This window comes from Chrysemys picta, chromosome 8 (genome assembly GCF_011386835.1).
Source record: "Chrysemys picta bellii isolate R12L10 chromosome 8, ASM1138683v2, whole genome shotgun sequence".
NCBI lineage: Eukaryota > Metazoa > Chordata > Testudines > Emydidae > Chrysemys > Chrysemys picta.
In genome coordinates, this window is record NC_088798.1 from 68,910,121 (window position 1) to 68,932,745 (window position 22,625).

Genomic DNA, 22,625 nt, shown 5'->3' on the forward strand with positions numbered 1-22,625 from the left:
GAACTGGGATTGTTTAGTCTCCAGAAGAGAAGAATGAGGGGGGATTTGATAGCAGCCTTCAACTACCTGAAGGGGGGTTCCAAAGAGGATGGAGCTCGGCTGTTCTCAGTGGTGGCAGATGACAGAACAAGGAGCAATGGTCTCAAGTTGCGGTGGGGGAAGTCCAGGTTGGATATCAGGAAAAACTATTTCACTAGGAGGGTGGTGAAACACTGGAATGCGTTACCTAGGGAGGTGGTGGAGTCTCCTTCCTTGGAGGTTTTTAAAGCCCGGCTTGACAAAGCCCTGGCTGGGATGATTTAGCTGGGAATTGGTCCTGCTTTGAGCAGGGGGTTGGACTAGATGACCTCTTGAGGTCCCTTCCAACTCTGATATTCTATGATTCTATGATCTTCTGGCTCAGCTGTCTCCCACACTCAGTAATCAGAATGAGGATAAGGACTTTCAGTTGAGATTTTCAAAAAGTCCAGAGTATTTAGCCATTCACCTTCCATTAGTCTGGATGGAAGACCTGTGGCTAAATCCCTAGACTACTTTGAACATCCCAGTTTACATTTGTGTACCACTTTTCCTCCACAAAGGATGGCCAACACTTTATAAACTATGGGCTGGATTTTCCTCGGTTACACTGCTGTAAATTACAAGATGAAGCCCAGTAAAGAATAGATCTTCCTGGACAACAAAGTGACTAATAACACTCAGCATTCTCCTTGACCTTAGGACAATCATAGAATATGAGGGTTGGAAGGGACCTCAGGAGGTCATCTAGTCCAGCCTGCTGCTCAAAGGAGGACCAATGCCCAATTTTTGCCCCAGATCCCTAAATGGCTCCCTGAAGGATTGAGCTCACAACCCTGGGTTTAGTAAGCCAATGCTCAAACCACTGAGCTATCCCTCCATCAAAGGTCATTGAGTCCAGCTCCCTGCCTTGACTAGCAGGACCAAGTACTGATTTTGCCCTGATCCCTAAGTGGCCCCCTCAAGGATTGAGATTGCTACCCTGGGTTTAGTAGGCCAATGCTCAAACCACCTAGCTTCCCTCCACCCTCAATCAGTTGATGCACCATGATTAATATCAGGGTTTCTAGCCTCTCAGAACCAAAGGCTACCTCTACACTGCAAGCAAATAAACAAACAAATAAACCAAACCCCATGACAACTGAATTGGGCTATGAGGCTTAAAATAGCAGTGTAGACCTTCAGGCTCAGGTGGAACCCAGGCTCTGAAACCTGGCAAGGAGGATGGGTCTCAGAGCCCTGGCTCCAGCCCAAGTGGTAACATCCACACTGCTATTTTTAGCCTTGTAGCATCAGCCCTGTGAGCCTGAGTTAGTTGACCAAGGCTCTGACACTTGATACCACAAGATTTTTTTTTGTTTGCAGTGCAGATGTACCCACACTGTGAAGTAAGTCTGCATGTGAGTGAAATTAACATTGGTGAAAGATGCTGGACTGGCAGCGCAGGAGACAGAAGTCCTCTCTTTATCCAGAGAAGAGGTACATCACTAGCAGTTGTGGTGCAAGCTTCCCCATGTACTTCAGCCCTTATCTGAAGGAACCATTTTTGGGGATAGTGGGTAACTCAGTTTCCATGGCTGATCCAAGCCTTGCAGGCTCTGTGGAGACTCATAGCAAGAAGGACACTTAGGGCTTGTCTACACTACAAAATTAGGTCGACGTAAGTTAGGTCAACCTACAGTCACTGCAGCAATTAAATCGGCTATTGGTGTCCACATTGCCCTCCTTCTGCCAGTGGAGCGTGTCCTCACCAAGAGCACTTGCACTGACTGAAGTGGGGCATAGTGGGGCACTGAAAGGCAAATCTTTGAACGGTGGCTTCCTTCAGAAGCAGCAGCCACCTGGAGAAGCCTTTACTGTGGCTTCATTGCCTACTAACCTCCATATTCCTGGGTTAATAGGTTAAAAATGAAGCAGAGTTTCCCAGGGTTTCTCACAGATGCTCCGGTATTTCCCGCACCCACTGGCCAATTTGACTGACACAAGACAGAGTTTGCTGTATGTTTGTTCTGAAACTGCATTTAAGTCTTATCGGTTTCAGTGCCTCTGCCCAAATCCCTGGGCCTCTGATATCCCCCAGGTAATGTTGGTGTTTCCATTTAAAACAACAATTTTACACTGTTTCCTCATTCTGAAGTCTATTTCTCACATTGTTTGAAAGCATTATTCAGTCCAGTTTCTTTTAAAAACTGCTCATATTGTGATCAGATAAAGTAACTTTTTCAAAGGAAATGTAATACCTTCCAAACCATTATCAGAAATATAACTCAGTCTCCAGATGATGAAATTATCTGTGTGTGTGACAATCCAGCTCAACCAGGGAAGGATTCTTGTAACATGGACACAAAAATGAACTTTCAGGCAGATAAGTGCAAAAAATAATTATGAAGCCTCTAATGAAAATGTTTCCTCTGCAATAAGGTTGACTATGTATTACCACATTTGTCTTACCAAACTGCATGGGACAATGGAACCAGCAAAAATGTTGGAAGCTTGAAGCTAATTCGTTCAGTTTATGGAAATTCTGCATCTGACAGCATTTTCAGTGTGCGTAAATGTAACAAAAACATTTGGGTTTATGGTTCATTTGCACTGTAAAGTTCATAATAAGGCATGATTTTGTATAGATTGTCTAATGGAAAGTTTAACTAACCTAGTACAGAGTGTATTCCTGTTTGGACAGAGACTCTGTGTACCACATGTGCCTTCGTTTGGCATACAGCTTCCTCCCTTTGGGAATTAACTACTGTACATGTTTATGTTGTATATATTCAGTCCTTTGGGTGCAACTCAAAATGAGTCTCCTGATCACCGATAGTCACTAATGAGTCTGTGTATTTTAAGCAAAATTGGGTTGTTATCCCCAGAGAGCTGATCTAAGTCCAGTTTATTATTATTAAACATGCTAGTGCCCAAGGGCCCTGATTGGGAAAGGGCCCCAGGGTGCTGAGTATTATGCACAGCACAGATAAGAGACAATCCCTACTCCGGAGGACGTACAGCCTGAACCACACACACAGTTGAAGGAGGGGAGGGGAGAGGAGGGAACGGGATGTCACATGCCATCAAATCCATGTGGTGTGGAATTGGCCCAGTGTTGTGAATTACGGGTTTGTTATTTGTTTTTCATCTGGGAGCAGATAAGGGGTGAGGCATGGCAAGAATGGTGGCAGCAGAGGTGGGAGGGGATTAAAAGAATGGGAGTTAATAAAAACGAGAGAATAGGAAAAGGACCAGTCACAGATCACCTGCCTGGTTGTGGTGAGCACCTAGGTGGGTGTGAAACTGAAGAAGGGTCTGGCTGTTGTTGAATGGCCTTATGGCAGAGGTGAGCCTGAAGAAGGGTCTGGCAGTAGCTGTATGGCTTAGAGCAGGCAGATTTTTCCGTGCATAATGGTAGAAAGAGTGGAGATGCATAAGGAAGAAGCTGATTGGTGGGAAGTAAAAAGGCTTGGAGCACTGGCACAAGCGAAGGCAGTAGCTGATGATATTATAGGTCACTAGAATTACCTATGCCAGCTAAAACCAGTTGTAAATGCAATATGAGAGTGTCCACAGAGGGGGCTGCACTGGTTTAAATTAAATGGGTTTAAAAAAAATATTTTACTTAAACTTGTGCAAATTGCTGTGTGCAGTGGAAGCCAACATCAGCTGGGTAGGGTGGGACTAAATTGTGAAGGGGCTTAAAGTTACAGACACGAAGGCTGGGTTTGATGGGGGAGGTGAAGGCAGGGCCCATGGAGTATTTCAATGCACCTTCTTAAATCCATTTTCAATTTCAACTGGAGAAGTGATTCTTCACTTCCACTTCTAAAAGCTGTGTTATACTGTTGGTAGTATGGACAAACTGGAGGAATGGTCTGAAGTAAACAGGATGGAATTGAATAAGGACAAAGGCAAAGTACTCCACTTAGGAAGGAACAATCAGTTGCACAAATACAAAATGGGAAATGACTGCATAGGAAGGAATATTGCAGAAAGGGATCTGGGGGTCATAGTGGATCACGAGTTAAATATGCATCAACAGTGTAACACTGTTGCAAAAAAAGCAAACATCATTCTGGGGATGTATTAGTAGAAGTGTTGTAAGCAAGACACAAGAAGTAATTCTTCTGGTCTACTCCACACTGATTAGGCCTTAGCTGGAGTACTGTGTCCAATTCTGGGCACCCGCATTTCAGGAAAGATGTGGACAAATTGGAGAAAGCCCAAAGAAGAGCAACAAAAATCATTAAAGGTCTAGAAAACATGACTGAAAAAAATGGGTTTGTTTGGTCTGGAGATGAGAAGACTGAGAGGGGACATGATAACAGTTTTCAGGTACATAAAAGGTTGTTACAAGGAGGAGGGAGAAAAAAGGATCTCCTTAAGAGAGGCTAGGACAAGAAGCAATGGGATTAAATTGCCACAAGGGTGGTTTAGGTTGGACATTAGGAAAGCTTCCTAACAGTCAGGATGGTTAAGCATTGGAATAAATTGCCTAGGGATGGTTTGGAATCTCCATCGTTGGTGAGTTTTAAGAGCAGGTTAGAAGAATGCCTAGATATCTAGATAATACTTAGTCCTGCCATGAGTGCAGGGAACTGGACTAGATGACCTCTCAAGGTCCCTTTCAATCCTACAATTCTATGACTGAATCTATGCAAAGCTGAAGAGAAAACAATGGCTATTCCATTCCTAACCCTCAAGCAGCCCTTGATATTCACACTGTAGGCCCTCATACAGCTCTGCCAATGTCTTTCAATCCTGATCCACAGTACCATCAGTTCAATTAAACCAAGACTGAGCTCCCTTCCCCTGACCTCTCAGTTCTGCACAAAACCTCACATCATTAGCCATCTCTGATGGGACTGGAAAAATAGGGAGTAGGTAAGATTGAGGTGCACTGGCAAAGTGAGTTGGGAAGTGGACTAAGAGACAATGACAAGCATGCAATTCCTAAAAAAAATTATTCCTGCCCAAAGTCTGTGTTGGGAATTATTAAGTTCTTCAGTTTCTTCAGCTTGGAAAAGAGGAGACTAAGGGGGGATATGATAGAGGTATATAAAATCATGAGTGGTGTGGAGAAAGTGAATAAGGAAAAGTTATTTACTTGTTCCCATAATATAAGAACTAGGGACCACCAAATGAAATTAATGGGCAGCAGGTTTAAAAGAAATAAAAGCAAGTTCTTCTTCACACAGTGCACAATCAACCTACGGAACTCCTTGCCTGAGGAGGTTGTGAAGGCTAGGACTATAAGAGGGTTTAAAAAAGAACTAAATAAATTCATGGAGGTTAAGTCCATTAATGACTATTAGCCAGGATGGGTAAGGAATGGTGTCCCTAGCCTCTGTTTGTCAGAGGGTGGAGATGGATGGCAGGAGAGAGATCACTTGATCATTATCTGTTAGGATCACTCCCTCTGGGACACCTGGCCTTGGTCACTGTCGGTAGACAGGATACTGGGCTGGATGGACCTTTGATCTGACCCAGTATGATCATTCTTATGTTCTTATAGGGTTACACTGAGAAATCCGGTGACCCTACAGTGCTAGAAACATGAACTTTACACCACCAGAAAGGGAAATTCCCAGTTTCCTAATGGAACACCACCTTTTCTTCCAATCATAGCAGGACTGAGATACTGGACTTTAAAATTATACCACTTAAAGCTGTTTTTAGAGGCATTAATGGACTCTACAGAGTTAACTAGACCTATGTGGAGGATGGAAGTTCCATTTTGTGAGTGATTTCGAGATTTCAAATCTGGCTATATGCCGAACTGGAACAAACACTGAATTTCTAAATTCTCAATGAAGAAAAATTCCATTTTGGGTCCATCACTTTATTTTGTTTCAACAAAATTGAAATGTTTTGTTTTTATTTCAATTTTTATTAAAAAAAAATTAGAAACAAAAAGTTATTTCAAAACGAAAACCAAAATGGTTCGTTCTGAGAGCACTGAAACAAGCAGTTTTGACATTGTCCGAACTTTTCTCTGGTTTTCTTCTAAAATAAAATTCCGGTGACATCAACCTGAGTTCAGATATGGTTAGATTTGAAGGAAGTTTCTCTGATCAACTTTAAAGTTAACTACAGCAGAGGGATATAGCCTGGAGTCATGGGTTGCAGGTGGAGGGAATGATTCACCATTGTGCTCCTCTTGTTTTGTACCAGGTTAGTCCATGGGTTTAAGTGAAGTGACATTGGTGTGAAACACAAGTATTGCAGGGTGAATCAAACTCTGAATGTTGACACTAGTACTTTTGTAAAACAGTTTTTCTCTAACATGTGGCACACAGAGGACGTCATAGTGCGGTGGGAAGATTTTATTGCACTTGTCTGAGCTGTACCACTTGCAGAGCAGACTGTAGTTGATAAAACCTCTCATGATCACATATTCTATCCTAAGAACTATGGAACACACTAAAACTGGATTTTTTTTCTATTGAAAAATTATCAGACCGGAACAATAACCCCCACAGAGACAGCACAGAGAGTTCTGTCACCAGGAGAAAGCATGGAACAGGGAGTGGTTAGTGGAGGAGGGTTCTGTTGTACTTGGTTCTCAGATACTGGATCCAAAGCACATGTGTGCTTGTAATGGATAACTTCTTTGAAAAAGGCACTACTGGGATGAAAAGGGGACATTCTCCTCCACCCCTACAATATTGTCAAGGGGCCCCAAATTATTGTAAGAAAGGCCAAAATATATACAGTTATCCAGTGCTAAAGCAGCAGATTGGTGAGTCCTCATCCTTCATATAAATTATAAATCATAGCAAAATACAGACATGGTAGCCAAACTTCATTTTTTTAAACTCTAAGATTTTCTAGGGGGTCTAACTATCCTGGAATCATAGAATATCAGGATTGGAAGGGACCTCAGGAGGTCATCTAGTCTAACCCCCTGCTCAAAGCAGGACTAATCCCCAGACAGATTTTTACCCCAGTTCCCTAAATGGTCCCCCTCAAAGATTGAACTCACAATCCTGGGTTTAGCAGGCCAATGTTCAAACCACTGAGCTATCCGTCCCCCACCTCCTGGAAGGTTGTTTATTAACTAGTGACATCCAGGGTCTCCAAATAGCCATTTGTTCCCCCAATAATGGGACCTTAGAACCCTGTTTTGGCAGGCATGTGATTCCTACATTAGGAGTATGTAAATATATGATATGGCTTCTGCACCAGGAAAGCAGTTTGATTTATTAAACTTACATTACATTTTGTCTTCCATGACCAATCCAGGCATATCTTTTTTAAAGTATTTGTCCTAAATCAAGGTTTGGACTTACCACTGATGTTTATTGCTGGCAACACGATAGACATCTTGGGCCGTCTGGTCTTATTATGGGTGGTGGCAGGCAACAACAAGTGATCCTGGAAAATATGAAAAGATGTGTTACATTTATATTGAAACACCGAGTTGTAGAAATGCCTCTCCATTCTGTGCCACTTGCATTCCAGGTAAACCTATTTATGAAGGTTTGGTGATTTCATATTGGTAACAACAGTCACAGCCATTGCCCATATTGTGTAACCAGAAAAAATTTCTATCACATATGGCAACATCTGAAAGCACCTTAATCCTCATGTGGAAGGGGATGGAACTACTCTTAGGCCCCTGCTCAATCAGTCAGATTTAAGCATGTGGTACTTTCAGGGCCGGTGTTACCATTAAGGCAAACTAGGCTGTTGCCTAGGGCGCCAAGATTTGGGGGCGCCAAAAAGCAGTGCCCCCAATTTTGTTTACAGCGTTCCTACACCCCTTCCCCTAGCACGCGGTCGCCACTCCACTTCTCCCGCCTCCCAGGCTTGCAGCGCCAATCAGCTGTTTGGCGCCACAAGCCTGGGAGGGGAGAATTAGAGCAGGGCGGCGTGCTCGGGGATGAGGCGGAGCAGAGGTGAGCTGGGGTGGGGAGCTGCCACACGGCTCCCTAGGCTGGGGGGCTGGGAAGCTGCCGCTGGGGTGTCTCAGGGTGCGGGGGGGAGCTGCCGCAGGGCTCCCCACCCCAGCTCACCTCTGCTACGCCCCCTCCCCGAGCACGTCGTCGCTGCTCCACTTCTCCTGCCTCCCAGGCTTGCGGCGGCAATCAGCTGAGGGACATGGGCAGGGAGGAATTTCAGAAGCCTGCACTATGCTTTGCTCAAGGCAGCCCTATCAGCCCCTCAATTTCATGAGAACAATATTCACTTAATTTTTGTTTTAAACAAATGCAAAATTGTTTGGTGTAAGTTTCAGGGTGCTCCTAGGGAGTTCTTCATACAAAGCTAAGTCTTAGATATATTGGTGAAGTATTTTGCAAGATACCACAAAGAAAAAGAAAAAGAGATTACTGTCCTTGCTAGTAAAAAAAACCCAACTCAATAAAGAACTCTATTTAAAAACAACCATGGCTCTCAATCTACAACAGTCAACTCTGGCACTAAATTCTTAAAACCCCATAGTCAAGTATTGCTGAAGTAGTGACAAAACTCAGCAAAGTCCAACAACTCCACAGTAAAGGCTATTGTGAAAATCAACACAGAATATGTCTCCTGGGAATGCCTTAATGATAAGGTCAGCATTAGGGCTAAACTTCCTGGCAGTGTTTGTGTCATAATCAGAAGATTGCTTTTAAACACTAGTGCTTGAATTTTGTGCCCTTGATTTTTTTTCTTTTCAAAAGGAATTGTTCCTGGAAAGTTATAAAACTGAATATTATTTACTGAATACTGGAGCTGCTTCTTCGAGGACATAAGTCAAGTAACTGATTAGCAGATTTAACTCAGTGAATCCTAGTTATCTTTTTGCTAAAGAATTTCAAGGTTGATGAAACATTCACACTTTAATTTGGTTTTATTTTTGTCTGTATTATTGTAGCATCCTATGAGCCCAGGCATGGACCAGTTGTCAATAGTACCTTTATTGATTTTGAATTATACAATGAGAGGAGACCCCCTATCTGATCATTCTAGGGCTGCTGGATAAATATTTAGAAATAAACAGCAGCCCCATTGCAAATAATCATACAAAATGACCATTCTGCATAGAAGTAAAGCAAAACCCCATCTTTCCTTGTACATTGCCCACAACAGTATGTGCTTCCTCTGTTGTCCTGCTAAAGAGATCTCAGTGCTGGTGAAAGATGCTGGATTGAAAGGTTACAGCAAACACCTCTTTCAGTACCCTGAGCAGATATAGAACAGGCAGTGCCCATGCCAGTTTATGCTACAACCGCCCCTCATCAGCAACAGAAGCCAGTGCAAACATCTCACACGTGAGCTGCGCAAATTCCACTAGCTCCATTACTTCACAGCTGAGTTCTAAATCTTGACTCTAATACAAGTAGAATTGGAATCTAGCTAACTCAGAGAGGATTTACCTTCCATGATTCTCCAGGAAAGCTACATTACACAGCGCTCATGCAGCTGGACAGACCCTGGCTCCATCTATCAGCTGCAGAGAATACAAGTGGGACCCTGGCTAAGCAACTATTTGCCAGAAGAGAACAGATTATGTCCAAACCTGATGTTCAGTTCAAGGTGTAAAACACACCGCTTCTATAAAGCCTCTACCAGAAGCAAATCTCTTGCAAAAAAAATTATATAGAATCCTGCTCTTCTGTCCAAGAAGAACATAGAGGAAGAGAACAGAGTGCCCAGTGTCTAGTTGGGCACGAATACACCAAAACACATGCTTTGCTGTTTAGATCATTACAGTCCAAACAACATAGCAAAAAAAAAAAAAAAAAAAAGACTTTCAATGTAACGACAGAGTGAGAAAAGTCATGTGACTTGCATGCTCACATCCAAACAGGCTTTGGAGTTTTCATACAACTCCACAGCACTCCCAAGGGGACTTTGAAGAAGAAAGGTGTGTGAAAGGCTAATATGCCCCAAGCCCAAAGTCTTGGCCAGTGCTAATTCTTAGGTTGAAAGTTGGGGACAGCCCAAATTCAGCCCAACTCAGAGATGTTTTGTAAGCATCCTTATCTTTGACAAGGCGATGTGTTCCCTGTCAACATTGGATTTGCCATGGTCTATCTTGATCCAAAGAGAGAGCCCTGTATTGAAGGTGAGGGTAGCAACAAGTAGACCCTGTAGCCTATCTTTGGCCTTTGGTCTGTACTCTGGCTACCTATGATGTTAGTCATCTGATTGGAAATCTGGAGTTGTTAAAAATCAAGAGGAAAACAGACTCCTCCCTTCTGAGGTATAATAGCAACTGATCAATTTTAATCTTCAAGCCACTTTGCCAGCATTAGCTTTAATCAGTCCTCACAATGTTCCTGTAGGAGAGATAAATATTATTTATTATCCCCATTGTGGAGATGGGGAATTTCAAGTTTGGGTAAAGTTACTTGCCCCAGGCTACAGAGGGAGTTCGTGGCAGAGCTACGATTAAAATTTAGCTGCCCTGATTCTGAGTCCCATACTCTAGCCACTAAAGCAAACCCCCTCTCTATGCTCTAGATGTCCTACAGTAAAATTAGGTCTATATTTTATATTTGGGGATGGGTGGATATCCTTATCTGCTCTTGTGCCTTGAGGACCCCAGTTTCCCTTGCTTTACATCCTGCCCCATCTTAGGGCTGTTAAACATTACGTGCCCAGATATTGCTGATGTTTTTCTGCAGTCTTGGACAAACTCACATAGGTGTCAACACAGTCTCAAGAGCATCCCTGGAGAAGGATGGCATAGGCAGCACTCTCTTTAGAAAAAAGAACAGGAGTACTTGTGGCACCTTAGAGACTAACAAATTTATTAGAGCATAAGCTTTCGTGGACTACAGCCCACTTCTTCGGATGCATCCGAAGAAGTGGGCTGTAGTCCACGAAAGCTTATGCTCTAATAAATTTGTTAGTCTCTAAGGTGCCACAAGTACTCCTGTTCTTTTTGCGGATACAGACTAACACGGCTGCTACTCTGAAACTCTCTTTAGAGATGCTCCTCAACAGAAAGGAAAACAATTTTCTCTCTTCAGCCTCTTACGTACAAAAAGCGGTTGGCTCTGTCTCCATACCCCTTGCTGCAGCCCTCAGCATCATTATTTGAAGTGTAAGATACAAACACCTATCCATGCAAAAAATCAATGTAAAGATGAGTGATTAGAAAGAAATAAGACATTTAGAAACATAAGAACATAAGAATGGCCATACTGGGTCAGACCAAAGGTCCATCCAGCCCAGTATCCTATCTACCAACAGTGACCAATGCCAGGTGTCAAACAGAGGCTAGGGACACCATTCCTTACCCATCCTGGCTAATAGCCATTAATGGACTTACCCCTAGATAAATTCATGAAGGTTATGTCTACACTACGAAATTAGGTCGAATTTATAGAAGCCGGTTTTACAGATATCGGTTTTATACAGTCGATTGTATGTGTCGATTCCCAGTGGCTGCGAAACTTTTGCATGCGTAAAGGCACTTTCATGGAACTTTGTGACTTGCTTTCCCCTGCCCTGAAGCGCCAGAATACCAGGATGAGAGCAGCCCTCACAGTTGAGAAGCGAGTGGCGATAGCCCTGTGGAAGCTTGCAACGCCAGACAGCTACCGGTCAGTCGGGAATCAATTTGGAGTGGGCAAATCTACTGTGGGGGCTGCTGTGATCCAAGTTGCCAGGGCAATCAAAGACCTGGTGATATCAAGGGTAGTGACTCTGGGAAACATGCAGGTCATAGTGGATGGCTTTGCTGCAATGGGATTCCCAAATTGTGGTGGGGCGATAGACGGAACCCATATCCCTATCTTGGCACCGGAGCACCAAGCCACCGAGTACATAAACTGCAAGGGGTACTTTTCAATGCTGCTGCAAGCCCTGGTGGATCACAAGGGACGTTTCACCAACATCAACGTGGGATGGCCGGGAAAGGTACATGATGCTCACGTCTTCAGGCACTCTGGTCTGTTTCGAAAGCTGGAGGAAGGGACTTTCTTCCCGGACCAGAAAATAACCATTGGGGATGTTGAAATGCCTATCGTTGTCCTTGGGGACCCAGCCTACCCCTTAATGCCATGAAGCCGTACACAGGCAGCCTGGACAGTAGTCAGGACCTGTTCAACTATAGGCTGAGCTAGTGCCAAATGGTGGTGGAATGTGCATTTGGACGTTTAAAAGCGCGCTGGCGCAGCTTACTGACTCGGATAGACCTCAGCGAAACCAATATCCCTATTGTTATTGCTGCTTGCTGTGCGCTCCACAATATCTGTGAGAGTAAGGGGGAGACATTTATGGCGGGGTGGGAGGTTGAGGCAAATCGCCTGGCCGCTGATTACACACAGCCAGACACCAGGGCGGTTAGAAGAGTACAGCAGGGCGCGGTGCGCATCAGAGAAGCTTTGAAAACCAGTTTTGTGACTGGCCAGGCTACGGTGTGAAACTTCTGTTTGTTTCTCCTTGATGAACCCTCCGCCCCCCCCCCCCACTCCCCCGTCCCGGTTCACTCTACTTCCCTGTAAACCAACCACCCCACCCTCCCCTCCCCCTTCGAGCACTGCTTGCAGAGGCAATAAAGTCATTGTTACTTCTCATTCATGCATTCTTTATTAATTCATCACACAACTAGGGGGATAATTGCCAAGGTAGCCCGGGATGGGTGGGGGAGGAGGGAAGGAAAAGGACACACTGCAGTTTAAACTTTAAAACTTATTGAAGGCCAGCCTTCCGATGCTCGGGCAATCATCTGGGGTGGAGTGATTGGGTGGCCAGAGGCCCGCCCAGCGTGTTCTTGGGCATCTGGTTGAGGAGGCAATGGGACTTGGGGAGGAGGGCTGTTGGTTACACAGGGGCTGTAGCGGCGGTCTCTGCTCCTGCTGCCTTTCCTGCAGCTCAGCCATACGCTGGAGCATATCAGTTGGATGCTCCAGCAGCCGGAGCATCGACTCTTGCCTTCTGTCTGCAAGCTGACGCCACCTATCATCTTCAGCCCGCCACTTGCTCTGTTCAGCCCGCGATTCATCCCACCACCTCTCCTCTCATTTATATTGTGCTTTTTTGCACTCTGACATTGACTGCCTCCACGCATTCTGCTGTGCTCTTTCAGCGTGGGAGGACATCTGGAGCTCCGTGAACATATCATCCCGAGTCCTCCGCTTTCTCCTTCTAATCTTCGCTAGCCTCTGCGAAGGAGAAACTTTTGCAGCTGGTGGAGGAGAAGGGAGAGGTGGTTAAAAAAAGACACATTTTAGAGAACAATGGGTACACTCTTTCACGTTAAATTTTGCTGTTCACATTACACAGCACATGTGCTTTCGTTACAGGGTCGCATTTTTCCTCTTATATTGAGGGCCTGCCGGTTTGGTGTGAGAGATCACTCACGCAGTGCCAGGCAACAGAATTCGGCTTGCAGGCAGCCATGGTAAGCCAGTCTTTTGGCTTTTTTAACCTTCATAACATGTGGGAATGGTTTCAAAGAGCAGCGCCCTCAATTCCCATACCAAGGACCCATTGGGTTGGCCATTTAAAATGGGTTTGCAATGTAAAAGGAAGGGCTGGGGTTTCTGGGTTAACATGCAGCACAAATCCAACTACCCCCCCCCCCACACACACCCAATTCTCTGGGATGATCACTTCACCCCTCCCCCCACCACGTGGCTAACAGCGGGGAACATTTCTGTTCAGCCGAGCAGGAACGGGCACCTCTGAATGTCCCCTTAATAAAATTATCCCATTTCAACCAGGTGACTGTGAATGATATCACTCTCTTGAGGATAACAAAGAGAGATAAGGAATGGATGTTGTCTGCATGCCAGCAAACAGCGGGACCATACGCTGCCATGCTTTGTTATGCAATGATTCCAGACTACGTGCTACTGGCCTGGCGTGGTAAAGTGTCCTACCATGGCGGACGGGATAAGGCAGCCCTCCCCAGAAACCTTTTGCAAAGGCTTTGGGAGTACATGAAGGAGAGTTTTCTGGAGATGTCCCTGGAGGATTTCCGCTCCATCCCCATACATGTTAACAGACTTTTCCAGTAGCTGTACTGGCCGCGATTGCCAGGGCAAATTAATCATTAATCATTAAACACGCTTGCTTTTAAACCATGTGTAATATTTACAAAGGTACACTCACCAGAGGTCCCTTGTGTGCCCTCAGGTCTGGGAGCACGCCTTGGGTGAGTTTGGGGGTTACTGGTTCCAGGTCCAGGGTGATAAACATATCCTGGCTGTTGGGGAAACCGGTTTCTCTGCTTCCTTGCTGTGAGCTATCTTCCACGTACCCCAAACCCGCTTCCCTGTTGCATGTTTCTCCACTGACGGAGTCAAAGCACACAGTTGGGACAGTGGTGGCTGCACCCCCTAGAATGGCATGCAGCTCCGCGTAGAAGCGGCATGTTTGCGGCTCTGCCCCAGACCTTCCGTTTGCCTCTCTGGCTTTGTGGTAGGCTTGCCTTAGCTCCTTAATTTTCATGCGGCACTGCTGTGCGTCCCTGTTATGGCCTCTGTCCTTCATGGCCTTGGAGACTTTTTCTAATATTTTGCCATTTCGTTTACTGCTACAGAGTTCAGCTAGCACTGATTCGTCTCCCCATATGGCGAGCAGATCCCATACCTCTCGTTCTGTCCATGCTGGAGCTCTTTTGCGATCCTGGGACTCCATCATGGTTACCTGTGCTGATGAGCTCTGCGTGGTCACCTGTGCTCTCCATGCTGGGCAAACAGGAAATGTAATTCAAAAGTTCGCGGGGCTTTTCCTGTCTACCTGGTCAGTGCATCTGAGTTGAGAGTGCTGTCCAGAGCGGTCACAATGAAGCACTGTGGGATAGCTCCCGGAGGCCAATAATGTCGAATTCCGTCCATACTACCCAAATCCGACCCGCAAAGGCTGATTTTAGCACTAATCCCCTCGTCGAAGGTGGAGTAAAGAAACCGGTTTAAAGGGCCCTTTAAGTCGAAAGAAAGGGCTTCGTCGTGTGGATGTGTCCAGGCTTAATTCGATTTAACGCTGCTAAAGTCGACCTAAACTCATAGTATAGACCAGGCCTAGTTCTCTTTTAAACCCTGTTATAGTCCTAGCCTTCACAACCTCCTCAGGCAAGGAGTTCCACAGGTTGACTGTGCGCTGTGTGAAGAACTTCCTTTTATTTGTTTTAAATAAAACAATTCTGCTGCCCATCAATTTGTAAAAGTATCTCTTTGTAGAATGTAATACATTGGGCAAAGACATTATTCTGCTAAACTCCTAAAGCATTTTTAATTTCACACCAGAAGGGAAAAAATAAGCTATTATTCACCTCTGATCTTAACTCTGTAGATATGTATATTTAAAATCAAAATGTTATTTGTAGGCTTGGCAATTTTTTTTTTTGTAATTTCAATGGATAGTATCAATTTGCATTTTTTCCTGAATTTTTTCAATTTGAATTTTCACAGTTGCAGGAAATTAAGGGTGTGTGTGTGTGACAGACGATAATTATTTAATGACGGTAGATGTTGACAGTGGGGCTGCAGAGAAGATCCCTGTGTCGCTGAGGGGCCTCAGACATCTGGGCACAAGGTTCTGGAGAGGCTGCAGTCCTGCCCCACCAGAACAGAGACCCCAGCCAATGCCATCCCAGGAGGAGAACCCATGGGGGCAGGGAAGGCCTTCTCACTGCTGAGCAGCTCCAGTCCAGGGATGGCCCCAGCACTTGCAGATGGTGAGAATGTCAGCAGGGCTGTGACAGAGGGGCTGCCCGCAGAGGGCTCCCTGTGTGGCTCAGAGCCCAGGATAATGAATCTCTATGGGTGCAAGATGCTGGGGAGGCTGCCTCGCTGACTGCCATCAATGCTTTCTTCCCCCTGGTCAATTTCTGTCCCATGTGAAATTAATGTTTAGTGGACTAATGATTTAAATCAAATCCTTCCAAGCCTTGTTATTTGTGAAGTAATACATGAGATAAAACTGAAAAGTAGTAAAAGCAAATCCTAAAAGCCAACATCTGCCTCGTTCCTGCAAGTGTTAGCCAGAAGCAGAATAAAGACATTAGCCTACAACAGATGGCTCTGGCTCAGGCCAAGATATACACTTGGATGAAATGACAATTTCAATAGACGATGCAAAGCTGACGGAGCTGGCATGACCACCAGAAAAATAACAGCCTGGAAAGACAAGATCTCCTCTCCAACCTGGTGATACAAAAGCCAGATGACCTAAATATTCAAAAATCCATCCACACCGACAATACCTTTCTTTAATAAGTTCGAAATACAGTAATTCAGGATTTTCTGGGGCTAAAGGATTTTAACTGTTACTTATTAATCTCCCTGTAATAATCGTATTTATCAAGCCACTGACCTCACAAAACAGTCAGAATCACAGTTAGAATACGACACACAAGATCACGAAACATTTACAAGCTATTTTCCCTATAAAATGGAATGTCTAATCAGATTCTGCTACTCTTTAAGCCACTCTAGTGTCTGCCACCTACTTCCAGACACAACCCTAGGGGATATTGCAAGTGTTCAACAATTCAATCCCTGAGCATGGTGCAGGAAAGTGAATGTGGTCCTTAAAGAATCTAAGGATGTAAGATCAAAGGTAAACTGCTCCAATTCTGGTAGTTATACTCTGTATCTCTAAATATCCCCTGTAGTTTCAGAAGGAAATGGAACTCTTTTTCACTGTGCTAGGATATTCCAGTGTTGCCAGCTCCTGCTGTTTTAGTCTAAGTTTTGTGATATTTGGGGTGTTTCTTAAAGCTCCAGCTCCTGGAATTATGTGAGAATATGTGATAATGTGTGAAAATCTCAGCTTTTGTTTTAAAAAAGTAAATTTCTAGCCCTCATAGCTGCAGAACAAAGCTTGAAAATGTGACCTGACTCTAGCGTCAGAGTCTGTCTACACAGTAATTAGACACTTGTGGCTGGCCCGTGCCAGCCAGCTTGTGCTCACAGGGCTCAGGCTGCGGGGCTGTTTCATTGCAGTGTAGATTTCTGGGCTCAGGCTGGAGCCCAAGCTCTGGGACCCTCCCTTCTTGCAGGGTCCTAGAGCCTGGGCGCCATCCAAGCCCAAATGTCTACACAGCAATAAAACAGTCCAGCAGCCCAAGCTCTGGGAGCCTGAGTCAGCTGGCAGGGGCTGTGGGTATTCTAGTTGCTGTGTAGACATATTGTAAGGGTCCAAAAAACAGAAAATAAATAAAAAGTTCCCAAAATATATTCTTCTTAAAATAATGATTTAGGGACCTGACTGATGGCGTTTGAATGCTTGGGGGTGGCATTCCTGCTATTCTCTGGTTTTGCTAAGCCCTGTTAAATAGCTATCATGTTTCACCCCGCCATAGATGCATTTTAGTGGTGGATGAAATGCAATTTATTTATAGGCATTTCTATGATACTCATCATCAAAGCACTGGAATGCTGCAAAACACTGACTAGGTTATTGTTACTGCACCTGTGACACAGGGAAATATTATGATCCCTTTGGGGAAAACCAGCAAGAGAGAGTTTTGAAAAGTGCCTAAAGGACTGTCTATACTTGAAAATGAATTGGATGAAGGTAGGGTTCTGAATTTTCAGCACAATAACTCTTTTTGAGTATTTCCCTATGTGGGCACTCTTATTCCAGAGTAAGACTGCCTTGTTCCAGTTTAGCTTAATCTACCTTCAAAGAATAGCTCTTCTGGAACAATTCCGACTGTAGACAAGCCATCAGAGCCATATAGGCCTAGGGACAGATTTTCAAAATTAGGTCATACACCTTAAGAACAAGGTCATCCTTCCTTTCCCCTATATACTCCTTACCTAACAAGACCATCCTCCCCTGTATTTTCCTTAACAGGGTAATTGTCATATTTATGTTTGGACAGTATGTTTGAAAGTTCTTTTAACAATCTTCTGCATAATGAAATTACAGAATGAAAAATAATTATAACAGATTTTATGTATCATTATAATTAATAAAATATTTTAATAAATATTGGTTTCACTGGCTTAAATTTGTTTAAGTAAGGTTAGAGTGACAAAGTGGGTGAGGTAATATCTTTTATTGGACCAACTTCAAGCTTTCGAGCCACACAGAGCTCCTCCTCAGACCCAGTGATTCCAATCTTGAATTAAAGACTCCAAATAATGGACGGTCCACAACATCCTTAGCAAAATTCTATGGCTGATGTGAGAAGGTGCTTCCAGAAAAGTGATATGAAAGAGATATAAATGAATATACAAAACGAACCAGGCTGGTTCTCTTGGGGGGGAAAAAAAAAACAGGGGTTCTTTTCTCCTAATATGCTTTTGTGAAAGTAGAATCACAAAAGGCAGGTTATTCAGAACCCTGTGTGCTTATTGTATGGCCAAAACCATGGCATGTAGGCAGCCTGGTTATTTTTCCGATTCCACCCAAAGGGGTAGAAATCCGCATATACAGGGGATTGGAATTGGCATGGCTCCTCCCCAAAATTGGGGGATAACAGCCAGAGCCATGCACAAAAATAAAATCTTTGAAGAACACTGGTGTGGACTAGAGCAGTTCTGGTTGGACAATTTTAGACAGGCATTAGAGTGCTGCAAAAATTCATTCATCTCTGTAAGTGATCAAGATGCCTCTTGAGGCTTGTCACATACAAACAACAAACATGCAAGGAAAAGGCAGTAAGATAACACAGGTAGTGGAGGGGAGGACAGAGTTGTTCAAAGCCACTCAAACAACTGTAGTTGCTTGTCCTCGCAGAGGAATGAGTTGTGCACTAATACTATTTGCGGTCACTGAAGACAGACTTCACTTCTACTGGAGGAAACAGAGAAGAACACATTACACATACTCTTTCTGACAAGAAGCATGAGCCTATAGCAGGCCTAGACAGCAAGGCATTTTTCTAAAGTGAAGCAGTCACCATATGCATTCCTATGCTGACTTACAGCTATTGTACCTAGCATGTACTTTATTTGGAATGAAATATTCTCACCTAGGCCTGCCTGTGAGCCAGAGGCTGGACAGCAATAGTACTATAGATAAATGGCTCAGTCACAATAGATTTTAAGCCCAGAAGGGACCATTCTGACCATCAAGGGTCTGACCTCCTGCATAGCACAGGGCAGAGAGTCCCACCCAGTGATTCTTGTATCAAGCGCATAATTTGTGTTTCTACTAGGGCACACCTAGAAAGAAACACCCATTCTTGATTTAGAGCCTTCAAGTGATGGAGAATCCATCATGTCATCTGGGAAGCCGTTCCAATGGCTAATTATTCTCACTGTTAAAAATTTGCACCTTATTCCCAATCTGAATTTGCCTATCTACAGCTTCCAGCCATTGAATTTTGTTCTGCCTTTGCTGCTAGTTTAAAGAGCCCTCTGCTACCAGAAATCTTCCACCTGTGTAAGTACTTGTAGACCATGATCTAGTCATAAGGACATAGGGATGGCCATACTGGGTCATAGAATCATAGGGTAACCCCCGGTCAAGATGCAGGATTTGTTGTGTCTAAACCATCTGTGACTCTGTGTTAAGTCTGTTATAGGATTTGAGAAGTTCACACTTGATGATGGTGAACTTGGTGAAATCTAATTATAGAACACATAACCAGACTGGGGTTTGTGCTCTGCTTCTTAACAGTCTGCCTGAGGCTGGCACCCATGTTCATGAACGACTCGAAACAGAGTACTGGGGGTATGTTCACTTGCTTTCTACGATGACCTCTAAGTCTGTTCCCAAGTTGCTGCTTTGCAAGATACAGTCCCCCTTCCTCTTAGCGTGACTTATGTTCTTTGTTCCTTGAAGTATGACTTTGCCTTTGATCATATTAAAACACGTTTTTGAATGCATGCAGCTTAGCAAGTGATTTAGATCACTCTGTATCAGCAACCTTTCCTCATAATTATTTAGCAGCCAACCAACCTTTGTGTCAGCTGTAAACTTAACATCAATGGTTTTATATTTTATTCCAGATCATTGATATAACTACTGAATAGTATTAGGTCAAGAACTAAGATCCTGCACTCGTGTGCTAACCCCTAGGCAGTGCTGCTTTCCAGTATAAATCAAGATTTGAATGATAAATCATCTGAAATTTACTGACTCATGTACTTTACTAAAGTATAATAAGATATTTGAAATCTGGTAGGTTGGAAATACAGTAGAACCACAGATTTACGAATACCTTGGGAATGGAAGTTGTTCGTAACTCTGAAATGTTCTTAACTCTGAACAAAACGTTATGGTGGTTCTTTCAAAAGTTTCCAATTGAAAATTGACTTAATACAGCTTTGAAACTTTACTATGCAGAAAAAAATGCTGCTTTCCCTTTTCTTTTTTTAAAGTAGTTTGTTTAACACAGTACTATACTGTATTTGCTTGCTTTCTTTTTTTTTTGGTCTCTGCTGCTGCCTGATTCTGGTTCCAAATGAGGTGTGTGGTTGACTGGTCAGTTTGTGACTCTGGGGTTTGTAACTCTGAGGATTTACTATACTAGTTTAGGGAAAATTCAGTGTTTGTATGGTGTTCAAATAAAAATTCAACATCATCACCACAAGTCCATTTTGTTTCACATTTGGGTTTATTCACCTTACCAGTATGTGCTAACTTTGGGAAAGGTTAGTGGCCACCACATGAAGATAACACACGCCAGAGCTGAGGGGGAAGGCAATACGCCTCCTTCCTGAAGTCTCTGAAGATGGCCAGAACAATGAGGTGCACAAGAAACATGGGCTTGGCACACTAACTAGTGTGAGCAGATGGAATTTCCAGCACTTGTTTCACACCTCTGGTGCACCCTGAGATCACTGGTCTTGGCTGTGTCTCCAATATACAGATGTTTGAGTCTTCAGCCCATGCTGCACATCACAGTGACTATCACAGTTAAAAGAAACACTGCCACAAGCAGCTTTTAGGAGCACAAACCTTTTGATAGGACATGGAGTGTCCCTTCTTCTGTACCAGTGGTTCTCAGAGAAAGCTCAGTGGAGCCCTCTGTGATGCTTCCCAAGGGCACATAGGGCTATGAGGCACCTCACTACCACCTGCCTTTAGCATGAGGGATGTGATGGGTTTGGTCACAGAGACCCCCTTGGGACTGTCACCTGACGTGCTGACATTGCCTCTGAGCCCGTTTTCCCTGATGGCTTGGGATTCCAGAACCCTGCCTTGTTGAGCCACACACGCTAGTCTACTGCAACACAGACCCAGGTCTGGTCCACACCCCCAAAGCTGCAGGCTTTAACCAAAAACTGCTCAGCAGGTTTCCTATCTCCAGCACCCAAACACCCAGCTCCCAGTAGGATCCAAACCCCATATAAATCCATTTTACTCTCTATAAAGCTTATATAGGGTAAACTCATAAATTGTCCGCCCTCTATAACACTGATAGAGATATATGCACAGCTGTTTGCTCCCCCAGGTATTAATCACTTACTCTGGGTTCAATAATAAACAAAAGTGATTTTATTAAGTATAAAAAGTAGGATTTAAGTGGTTTCAAGTAATAACAGAGAGAACCAAGTAAGTTACCAAGCAAAATAAAACAAAAACACGCAAGTCTAAGCCTAATACATTAAGGAACTGCTTACAGGTAAATCTCACTCTTAGAGATGTTCCAATAAGCTTCTTTCACAGACTAGACTCCTTCCTAGTCCAGGCCCAATCCTTTCCCCTGGTACAGTTCTTGTTAGTTTCAGCAGGCATCTTAGATGAAAAGCAGGGACTCTCTCATGACTGGGATCCTTTTTGTTCTGTTCCACCCCCTTTTATAGCTTTGGCACACGGTGGGAATCTTTTGTCTTTCTGGGTCCCCACCCTTCCTTCTAAATGGAAAAGCACCAGGTTTAAGATGGATTCCAGTTCAGGTGACATGATTACATATCACTGTAAGATCTCCTTCTTCACTACCTAGGAGCTGACCAACACGTACAAAGGAAGGCTTGCAGATAAACAAACCCATTCAAGTTCATTGATTCTGAAGCACCCTTAATGGCTTCCACTTAATGTGTTTACATCAGTAATACAAGTTTATATCTTATTCTCCTAACTTCAGACATAAAAATAACACATGCAAACAAATAGGATGAACACACTCAGTAAATTATAACCTTTGTAATGATACCTTACAAGAGATCTTTTGCATTTAGCATATTCCAGTTACATCATATTTACACTCATAGTAGGGTGACCAGATGTCCCGATTTTATAGGGACCGTCCCGATATTTGGGGCTTTTTCGTATATAGGCTCCTATTACCCCCCACCCCCATCCCGATTTTTCACACTTGCTGTCTGGTCACCCTAAGGCATATTTCCATAAAATGTTAGAATATCAGGGTTGGAAGGGACCTCAGGATGTCATCTAGTCCAACCCCCTACTCAAAGCAGGACCAATCCCCATGCAGATTTTTGCCCCAGTTCCCTAAATGCCCCCCTCAAGGATTGAGCTCACAACCCTAAGTTTAGCAGGCCAATGCTCACACCACTGAGCTATCTTTCCCCCATTATGGAGTGCAATGTCATAAGGGACTCTTGTCAGTCCCTGCTGTGGATCAGATCCCTGAAACTGCCAGCCCATGGCAACACAAGCACTGCCTGCCAGGTCTCGCTCTCTCTGTACAGATTATTAACAGGCACACTCACCCACCTCCAAGTCCTCTGAGTGTCCTTCTTGAGTGCTCAGTCCCTGTTCTACTGAACACTCACAGAACTCTTAATGTAGTAGTAGGATTTTATGTTTGT

The 22,625-nt window shown here is 44.0% G+C and overlaps 1 protein-coding gene across 22 annotated transcripts in view; it reads right to left on the reverse strand.

The window, feature by feature from the left end:
* ATF6 (activating transcription factor 6) overlaps window positions 1-22,625 on the reverse strand; it is a 357,879-nt gene that overhangs the window by 67,736 nt on the left and 267,518 nt on the right. For 19 of the 22 annotated variants that reach the window (XR_010590059.1, XM_065555768.1, XM_065555763.1 and 16 more), the window contains one exon: window positions 7,296-7,380. Coding sequence is in view for 20 of the 22 variants with exons in the window: in XM_065555763.1 (XP_065411835.1) it covers window positions 7,296-7,380 (85 nt within the window). In the remaining 2 variants the exon portion in view is untranslated. Of the gene's footprint in view, window positions 1-7,295; window positions 7,381-11,691; window positions 13,130-22,625 lie in introns of those variants that run through there. The other 3 variants (XM_065555766.1, XM_065555765.1, XR_010590058.1) reach the window with 2 other exon arrangements.